The sequence below is a fragment of the Bactrocera dorsalis genome, chromosome 3 (assembly GCF_023373825.1).
Source record: "Bactrocera dorsalis isolate Fly_Bdor chromosome 3, ASM2337382v1, whole genome shotgun sequence".
Lineage (NCBI taxonomy): Eukaryota > Metazoa > Arthropoda > Insecta > Diptera > Tephritidae > Bactrocera > Bactrocera dorsalis.
Genome location: NC_064305.1, coordinates 41552138 through 41563022, shown reverse-complemented (window position 1 = coordinate 41563022; position 10885 = coordinate 41552138). Strand labels below are relative to the sequence as shown.

At 40.6% G+C, this 10885-nt stretch overlaps 1 protein-coding gene across 1 annotated transcript in view; it reads right to left on the bottom strand.

Annotated features, from left to right (window-relative positions):
* Nucleotides 1-355: 355 nt before the first annotated feature.
* LOC115066617 (uncharacterized) overlaps nucleotides 356-10885 on the bottom strand; it is a 36668-nt gene continuing 26138 nt past the window's right edge. Inside the window, exon 3 of the mRNA XM_049451448.1 lies at nucleotides 356-1059. Within this exon, the coding sequence (XP_049307405.1) occupies nucleotides 767-1059 (293 nt within the window). The 3' untranslated portion in view covers nucleotides 356-766. The remainder of the gene's footprint in view (nucleotides 1060-10885) is intronic.

Below are 10885 nucleotides of genomic sequence, written 5' to 3'. Positions count from 1 at the left end.
AATGTGTAACGTGTATTGACAGGTCACGTTTTTACTCGAATTGATATATTTTAGGCACAAAGATACACTTTTATGATCAAAACACGCTCTGTCATTTTCATTGAAATAACTCATATATTGGCCAATATATGCGGTATAAATCCCCCGGAAGTTTGAAAATCTTTACATTGGGTATTTGGGGGGAAGTATTGACTCAATTCAACCCATTTTTGATACACATTATTATCAGGAAGATATTCTCTCTAAATTTGTATACTCAATACATTGACCGATATTTTGGTTCAAAAGTCAACTATAGATATTGGGGTCCACATATTCGGTACTTAGGGCTTGAACAGGTTTTGTTGGATGTGGAAAATTTTTGGTCATAAGATGCCAAGTGAAAATTTCAAATTGATTTTAAAAGTGTGCTATATGGGAAGTAGACGTGGTTGTACTCCGATTTCGTGAATTTTCGCACTGTGATACAGGGATGAGAGAAGAATGGCACGAACTAAAGTCCAAATCGTTGGAGCGGGTACTAAGTAACGCGCTACCAAATTTCTTAAAGATATCTTAATTTTTACTGACGGACAGTCACCCGGATTTCAACTTATATTATCATCCGGATCTTTTATATACATATAAATGACCCAATATCTATTTCGACTAGGTGATACGCAGAACCGTTAGGAGTAGAAAATTATTATACTCTGATGCGACATGTTGCAAAAGTATAAAAATATTGTTCGTAAATAGTAACCGGATTAGTTTTAAGAGATTCAGATTACCGAGCGTCCATGGGACATGTAGGAATATACATGCATATATACAATTTACTATATTTATTTACGGCCAATGTATATATTTTCACATTTAACTTACCAGAATAGAAACTATCCAAACTGTGTAAATCATCATCAGTGTATTCTTCGTCATTCAAATATTCTATATCTTCGTTGTCTGACTCCCGTATTCCTTCCGTGGAAATACTACTAACGCAGTCGTTATCCATTTTTATGGTCGGATTATCAAGTTTTGTATTTGTTGTATTCTTTACAATATTATTCGATGTTGATTCTATAAAAATTAATTAAACATACAGATACATTGTTTCCACTATCAGAGGATGGGCAAATTTAATTGAATAACATAATTAAAATGCATATCGATAACAGCACATAAAGACACTGATAGAAAGTAGTAGTAATTATATACTAATATTAATGTAAAGAACATGTTTATGTTTCATTTCGTAAGCATAAACAACAAATATTGTACTTGTGGTGAATTCTCAATGGAGTTAATCTGAGGGCTACCAGGGCTTTCAATATTAACAAACAGTAGCTACATATCCTAGTACAGACAAATTAAAATATGGAGGAAAATTATTATATTTTATTATACTTTTTTATAATTTATAATTTATTATAATTTTTTATTATTTTATTTTTTGGCACAAAATTAGCAATACGCGAGACCTCTTTGAATAAGTTTCATAAATCAGCTGACAATTAAATTCTATCTGGTTATCCGTTTATGTAATTATGTAAAGAAAAAGTGCATATTCTATCCGAGTAGACCATTTAGCTCGAAGAGAAAAAATGTTTATACATGTGGGTTGAACTTATCCGAGTAGAATGTAACCGAATAGAAATGAGGAACAAAAATGGTATAATGTACCTTAAAAATTGTAAGACCATGTGCTTTTGTAAAAGTAAACAGGACTTAAAAAAAAAAATGTTTTTTTGTTTTTTGAATTTCAATGATGATTTCGCCTGATTTTTGATGAATTCACGCACAGTTTCGATGGAATTTCCGGTGATCACGGATTTTGATTGGCCAACACGTTGATCGTCATTTACGGCCTCACGACCACTTTGAAAACGTTAAAACGTCGTGCACTCTGCTACGGGATAGGCCATCATCGCCATAAATTTGCTTCATCAATTGAAATGTTTCGGTAAAAGTTTTACCAATTTTAAAACTCATTTTAATGTTGACTTTTTGTTCGAAGCTCATTTTCGCACCGATAACACAAATATACTGGCACTTAAAACGCAATAACTTCACTTCCAATCCATGAAATGTCATGAAATTCTCACTGGACAATCGATAAAGAGCAGATTTAAACGTACCAGTCGACATACTTGTATATGTCATGAAATTCTTACTGGACAATCGTTAAAAAAAGCAGAATCTAACGCACCAATCGACATATAGATGGCGCCACCAGGCGGGGCTAGATAGATTTACAAATGGTTTACCATTTTGACCTTTTGGTTGTTCCTATATTGGAACTCATTCATTTTATTAGACTCTGTTTTTAACATTACGCAAAAAACTATATATACACATATGTATTTATATGTAAAAACTCTGTTATTTTCATGACTCAGCTTATTCCACACTCAAGTGAATACCCCTCGCGCCGGTTGAGAGGAAGGCGGTAATCAATAAGTTTCTTATTATTATTATTATTTAAATTATTGTAAAAAGTTACTTATCCATATCCATATATTACATATGGATAAGTAATTTTTTATACAGACGACATAATTGTTTCTTTTTTTCGAATGACTAATTCATAATCATACCATTTAGCCCAACAACAGTGTCACATAAATTATTAGACATCGTTGTAAAAGTAGACGATACAGCCGATATAAATTTTCGAATTCAATGCATCATCCGGAAAACTCCCCGCACATATCAAAGTTAAAAGTTAGTAGGGCGTTCGTAAGATGGAGCGCACGTATGAGAGCTGCCCCCGAACCTAATGATGTCAAAATCGTGCTTGGCGACTTTAACGCCAGTGTCTGCAAGGAAGGTATCTTTGGCACAACAGTCGGTAAATTCAGTCTCCACAAGGAAACATGCCCAACTGGGTTGAGGCTGATCGACATCGCAGGGGCGCGAAATTTGGTTATCTGCAATACCAGATTCCAGCATAGAAAAATCTCTCAAGCTACCTGGCTGTCTCATCATGTTGTGATAGACGGAATACACGTTCCCAGTGTTTAAGATATGCGTATGCTCCGAGGTCCTGACATCAACTCGACCACTATCTTGTTGCAGCCAAGATTATAATCCGCCTTCGCGTAGCAAAAAACGCACAGCGGTACAGTGAGAAGTGCCGTGTCACAGCGGAGAGTAAGCACACTGCCTGCCTCGCAACGTTACGATCGACAACAACACGTGCGGAATGGGATAGATACCGAGAGTTGAAGAGGGAAGCGAGACGTATTTTCAGACAGAAAAAAAGGGAGGCCGAAATAAGTGAGTATGAAGAGCTTGACAGGCTGGCCGACAAAGGGAATTGCTCAAAATGTCTACGAAAAGATGCAGTGACTAACAGAAGGTTTCAAGACCGGAGTATACTCTTGTAGAACCCAAGGAGGTGATCTGGTAACAGATGCTCAGAGCATACTAAAATTATAAGGGAACACTTCATCAGCCTGCTGAATTGTAGTGAAAGCGAACCCGATTACCTAATTGACGACGATGAATTAAATGTTCCATTGCCCGACCATGAAGAAGTTCGAATAGCAATTGCCCGTAAGAAGAACAACAAAGCAACGGGGGCCGATAGATTGTCAGCCGAGCTATTCAAACATGGCGGCGAAGAACTGATAAGGAACATGCATTAGCTTCTTTGTAAAATATGGTCGGACGAAAGCATGCCCAACGATTGGAATCTAAGCGTGCTCTGCCCAATCCATAAAAAAGGAGACCCCACAATCTGCGCCAACTGCCGTGGGATTAGCCCCCTCAACATCGCATATAAGGCTCTATCGAGCGTATTGTGTGAAAGATTAAAGCCCACCGTCAACATACTGATTGGACCTTATCAATGTGGACTTAGTCCTGGCAAATCAACAACCGACCAAATATTCACCATGCGCCAAATCTTGGAAAATACCCGTGAAAGAGAATCTACACACACCCCTCTTCGTCGATTTTGAAGCTGCTTTCGAAAGCACGAAAAGGAGCTTCCTTTATGCCGCGATGTCTGAATTTGGTATCCCCGCAAAACTAATACGGCTGTGTAAACTGAGGTTGAGCAAATACTAAAAGCTTCATCAGGATCGGGAAGGAACTCTCCGAGCCGTTCTATACCAAATGAGGTTTCAGACAAGGCGACTCCCTATCGTGCGATTTCTTCAATCGCTCTTGGAGAAAATAATTCGAGCTGCAAAACTTAATCGAGTATGTACAATCTTCTTTAAAACTGTACAGCTGCTTAGGTATGCCTATGACATTGATATCAGCCGTTAGTTCTGCTTTCTCCAGACTGGAAAAGGCAGCGTGGTAGTGAACTAGGGCAAGACGAAATATCTCCTATCATCAAACAAACAGTCGTCGCACTAGGGACTAGGCTCCCACGACACTGTTGACAGTCATAACTTAGCAGTCGTAGATAATTTCGTCTATCTTGGAACCAGCATTATCAGCAACACCAATGTCAGCCTGGAAATACAACGCAGAATAACTTTTGCCAACAGGTGCTACTTTGGAATGAGTAGGCAATTGAGATGTAAAGTCCTCACTCTACGAGCAAGAACCAAACTCTATAAGTCACTCATTATTCCCATACTGCTATATGGCGCATAGACGATGACAACATCTGATGAGTCGGCCTTAGGAGTTTTCGAGAGAAAGTTATGAGGTAAGAGCTGTATGAGTTATACGACGACATTTCAGTGAATAAAGAGACAGTGGCTGTGCTGGCTAGGTCATATCGTACGTATGGATGAAAACACTCCAGCTCTGATTATTCGACGCAATATCCGCCGGAGGAAGCAGAGGAAGAGGAAGACCTCCACTTCGTGGGAAAGATCAGGTAGAGAAGGACCTGACTTCGCTTGGTATTTCCAATTGGCGCCACGTTGCGGAAAAAAGAAACGACTGGCACTCTGTTGTTAACACGGTAAAGAAGAAGAAGAAGAAGGACGATTGTAAAGCCTCGTATAATTTAACAGCTAGAACTCTGCAATCCCACGCGAATTGCTGCAAAAACTTACTAAGAATTTTATGTGAAATTTCAAACTTTTCGTAACTTACTTACAATGAGGATATTCATCGCACTAGGCTTCAAAACTATGGGTGAAAAAATAGCTTTTTTGTTGGCTGGGTATGCTTATTTACAAATGTTGATATGTATATAAATCTGTATGCAAGAATTTATATACACACTTATATGTTTGTTGATGGCTAAATGCAGCATGACGCCGAACCAGTCTCTACATTGTTAGTAGATGTACATCCCAGGTGAAAGGAATTTTGATTAGTAAAATCTCAAGGGTCCCATAATTCCCCCAAAGAAGTATACGTTGTGGCATTACACTAAGGCAAAACAAACAATAATATTAAGAGTGAACCAATAACATAAGCTAACGTTTCTTTCACTCTCTTCATATTCTCATAACAGCACCTGTATATATGAATGAAATATATACTAGGTTAGTCCCTAAAACAGAGCAGAGCTTTCCTAATATATTTCTACAAATGTCTATTAGAATAAAATATTAGATTTACAAATAAATCCTGATATATGCTTTAGGCATTCTCTGCTTTCATAATTTTAAATAATATTTTTCTTTGTACTGAAGACTATCAAATAACCATATAAAACTTGATGCAAAAGGCGAAAAGGATAACCTTGCAATGTGCATATGCATACTTGTATGATAATCTAAGCTTAATGGTAAAGAGAAGAGTCTATACAGAACTGAGAAAAGCATGCGCATACGCAGTATTTCGGAAAATTTAAGAGAAAATTTAAGCATAGGAGTAGATGAGAATTTTTAAGTGGGCACAAGTAAGCGTTAGATTCAAATTGAAAGCGCATCAGCTGTTTGGCAAAACTCAGAGAAACACGTGCTAACGATTTCAAGTACCCAAATATTTGTAATAATCCAAGTTTTCGCAATATTATATATGTAAGCATAACTTTCAATAAGTTTAACAATAAACTATTTGTTATAATCTAAAATTAATATTTTCAGGTGCACTACTTTAAGGGGGTATTCTAGTCTAGAAATTTGAAAAAATCGAAATTTTTTTTTTTTATATTTCGATAGTTTTGATATTCAAAAATATCTCCCTAAAAGGATTTTTCAAAACTCAAATTATTTTCAAAGTTATAGCCATTTTAGTGAGCGAATATCGTACAAAGGTTGAGCGAATATCGTATAACGTAAAACTTTAATAGCGTTTTTCTCGAAACTACTATTTTCAAAACTTCTGACATGATTTCTCAAGTTCTAATGAACCGATTAACTTGAAATTTGGTGTGGACCTTCTTTATATATCTCTCTATGGTTGGAACTAGGATCATTAAAAAATTTTGATTTCTACTATTTTTAAAAAATTTTGATCTTTGCCAAAAAACGGCCAAAAAATTCAAACAGTCGCCATTTACTGAAATTTTTTTTTTTTTATTTATCCTAGTTCAGACGATAGCGGCATTTGTACTGATTAAAATTATTATACTTTTTTTTCAGATCACCCGAAGTGTTGGAATCGTGTCAACCGTATTTTCATCCCCCGCCACGCCGCCACGCCGTCACGCCTCAATTAATCAAATTATTAGGAGGATGGAGTCATGTGTAGAAGTTCACGCAAGTGAGGAAAGTTCTCTGATCGCCATTCACTTGGGAGTGGCCAGAAACGATTCTTTTACATATGACTCAAGCAGCTCACGACTTCCGGTCTTTGACCAAGTATCCTCTGGGTAGCCTAAGAACATCCGTTTGAAGGCGAGCTAACGTGAGAAGGCGAAACATCCCCTGCATAGGGTTGTGCGCTGGGTTTGGGACCCGCCACGTAAAAAAACACCCCCAATGAAAAAGCAAACACAGCCTCGGATGAGAGACCCCCCTTTTGATGACGACCATGGCAAACGAAATAAGGACTATGATTTGAGGGCATGCACCTGGAATGTCCGGTCCCTTAATTGGGAAGGTGCCGCTGCCCAGCTGGTAGATGTCCTCGTAAAGATAAAGGCTGACATCACCGCCGTCCAAGAAATGCGATGGACGGGACAAGGACAGAGACGAGTAGGTCCTTGTGACATTTACTACAGTGGCCATATAAAGGAGCGCAAGTTTGGTGTTGGATTCGTGGTGGGAGAGAGACTCCGTCGCCGAGTACTATCATTCACTCCGGAGAATGAACGTCTAGCCACAATCCGCATCAAAGCGAGGTTCTTCAACATATCGCTGATTTGCGCCCACGCCCCGACGGAAGAGAAGGACGATGTGACCAAAGATGCTTTTTATGAGTGCTTGGAGCGCACTTATGAGAGATGCCCCCGCCACGATGTCAAAATCGTGCTTGGCGACTTCAACGCCAGGATGGGCAAAGAAGGTATCTTTGGCACTACGGTCGGTAAATTCAGCCTCCACGACGAAACATCCCCAAATGGGTTGAGGCTGATCGACTTCGCCGGGGCCCGAAATATGTTTATCTGTAGTACTAGATTCCAGCATAAGAAGATACATCAAGCTACCTGGCTGTCTCCGGATCGAAAAACCACCAACCAGATTGATCATGTTGTGATAGACGGAAGACACGTCTCCAGTGTTTTAGATGTGCGTGCGCTCCGAGGTCCTAACATCGACTCGGACCACTATCTTGTTGCAGCCAAAATTCGCACCCGCCTCTGTGCAGCAAAAAACGTACGCCAACAAACACAAGGAAGGTTCGACGTCGAGAAGCTGCAATCACAACAGATAGCCGAACGTTTTTCTATTCGGCTTGCACTCCTGCTCTCTGAGAGCATTCACCAACAATTCGGTATAAGGGAACTGTGGGACGGCATTTCAAACTCCTTACGTACAGCTGCAACCGAAACCATTGGTTTTCGGAAAGTGCAAAAGAACAGCTGGTACGACGAGGAGTGCCGTGTCGCAGCGGAGAGAAAACAGGCTGCCTACCTCGCAACGTTACGATCGACCACAACACGTGCGGGATGGGATAGATACCGAGAGTTGAAGAGGGAAGCGAGACGCATTTGCAGACAGAAGAAGAAAGAGGCCGAAATGCGTGAGTACGAACAGCTTGATAAGCTGGCCGACAGGGGTAATGCTCGAAAATTCTACGAAAAAATGCGGCGACTTACAGAAGGTTTCAAGACCGGAGCATACTCCTGTAGAACCCCCAAAGGTGATCTAGCCACCGATGCCCAGAGCATACTTAGATTATGGAGGGAACACTTCTCCAGCCTGCTGAATGGCAGTGAACACATAGCACCAGGAGAAGGCGAATCCGATTCCCCAATCGATGACGATGGAGCAGACGTTCCATTGCCCGCCCATGACGAAGTTCGAATAGCAGTTGCCCGCCTGAAGAACAACAAAGCGGCAGGGTTAGACGTATTGCCGCCCGAGCTATTCAAACACGGCGGCGAAGAACTGATAAGGAGCCTGCATCAGCTTCTTTGCAAAATATGGTCGGATGAGAGCATGCCCAACGATTGGAATTTAAGTGTGCTATGCCCAATCCATAAAAAAGGAGACCCCACAATCTGCGCCAACTACCGTGGGATTAGCCTCCTCAACATCGCGTACAAGGTTCTATCGAGCGTATTGTGTGAAAGATTAAAGCCCACCGTCAACAAACTGATTGGACCTTATCAGTGTGGCTTCAGACCTGGAAAATCAACAACCGACCAGATATTGACCATGCGCCAAATCTTGGAAAAGACCCGTGAAAGGAGAATCGACACTCACCACCTATTCGTCGATTTCAAAGCTGCTTTCGATAGCACGAAAAGGAGCTGCCTTTATGCCGCAATGTCTGAATTTGGTATCCCCGCAAAACTAATACGGCTGTGTAAACTGACGTTGAGCGGGACCAAAAGCTCCGTCAGGATCGGGAAGGACCTCTCCGAGCCGTTCGATACCAAACGAGGTTTCAGACAAGGCGACTCCCTATCGTGCGACTTTTTCAATCTGCTGCTGGAGAAAATTATTAGAGCTGCAGAACTGAACCGAGCAGGTACAATCTTTTATAAGAGTGTACAGCTGCTGGCGTATGCCGATGATATTGATATCATCGGTCTCAACACCCGCGCCGTTAGTTCTGCTTTCTCCAGACTGAACAAGGAAGCAACGCAAATGGGTCTGGCAGTGAACGAGGGCAAGACGAAATATCTCCTGTCATCAAACAAACAGTCGTCGCACTCGCGACTTGGCACTCACGTCACTGTTGACAGTCATAACTTTGAAGTTGTAGATAATTTCGTCTATTTAGGAACCAGCATTAACACCACCAACAATGTCAGCCTAGAAATCCAACGCAGGATTACTCTTGCCAACAGGTGCTACTTCGGACTGAGTAGGCAATTGAAAAGTAAAGTCCTCTCTCGACGAACAAAAACCAAACTCTATAAGTCGCTCATAATTCCCGTCCTGCTATATGGTGCAGAGGCTTGGACGATGACAACAACCGATGAGTCGACGTTGCGAGTTTTCGAGAGAAAAGTTCTGCGAAAGATTTATGGTCCTTTGCGCGTTGGCCACGGCGAATACCGCATTCGATGGAACGATGAGCTGTACGAGATATACGACGACATCGACATAGTTCAGCGAATTAAAAGACAGCGGCTACGCTGGCTAGGTCATGTTGTCCGGATGGATGAAAACACTCCAGCTCCGAAAGTATTCAACGCAGTACCCGCCGCGGGAAGCAGAAGAAGAGGAAGACCTCCACTCCGGTGGAAGGACCAAGTGGAGAAGGACCTGGCCTCGCTTGGAATATCCAATTGGCGCCACGTAGCGAAGAGAAGAAACGATTGGCGCGCTGTTGTTGACTCGGCTATAATCGCGTAAGCGGTGTCTACGCCAGTAAAGAAGAAGAAGAAAAACATTTTCTCTTCAGAGCATTCATTGCGGCGCATCTTCTTATTGTCTGACCGCGAAAAAATAACTAACTAACTGACATTTATACATTGAAGACGAGACTGATCTACAAAAATTTACGAAATACATACATAAGTAAATAGCTATGTACTAGCGAAAGACATAAAAATATTGTACCGTACTTTACCGTTATTGATTCCGCAACTCATCGGCGACATTCATTCTTAATAAAAAAGCATGCGTCGACGTTATAACCAGTAAACTTATTTTAAAATTTCGTGAAATTACGTCGCTAAAGCCGGTATGTCGCTAAAAACGGTGACGCTTTAAGTAATGTTTTTTTCAAAAATTTGTACTAAAACCAAACTTTAAGTTGCGTTTACGTCGCTAAAAGCGGTCGGACGTTGTAAGCGAGGTCGTTATATTCGGATTAAACTGTATTTTATTCAACACAAACTCTTTCTGCTTCAATACAGCTTTGTGCACGGTCCAAAAGCATGTCGAACGAGTATTTTAATTCGTTTGCCGGTATGCCGCCAGTTTGCCGATGCAAGCCTTTTGAATGGCCTCTACGGTTAAAATGTGATTTTTGGTCAAATAATCGTAATTCGAATATTGGATTCTGAGCAATTTTTGGTCGTCAGTCAATTTGTGTGGAACAAACCGAGCACATACCTTTCGTAAGCCCAAATGTTCGGTCGGTTCATGTTGATGAATTCACGCACAGTTTCGATGTAATTTCCGGTGATCACGGATTTTGTTTGGCGCACATGTTGATCGTCATTTATGTTCTCACGACCACTTTGTTATAGGTAATCATAGCCATAAACGTGTTTCATCAAATGAAACGTTTCGGCAAAAGTTTTACCAGATGTAAAATAAAATTTAATGTTGGCTTTTTGTTCGAAGCTCCTTTTCGCACCGACAACACAAACATACTCACACTTAAAACGCAATAACTTCAACTCCAATTTATGAAATGTCATAAAATTCTCACTGGACAATCGATAAAGATATCAGATTCTAACGCACCAGTTGCC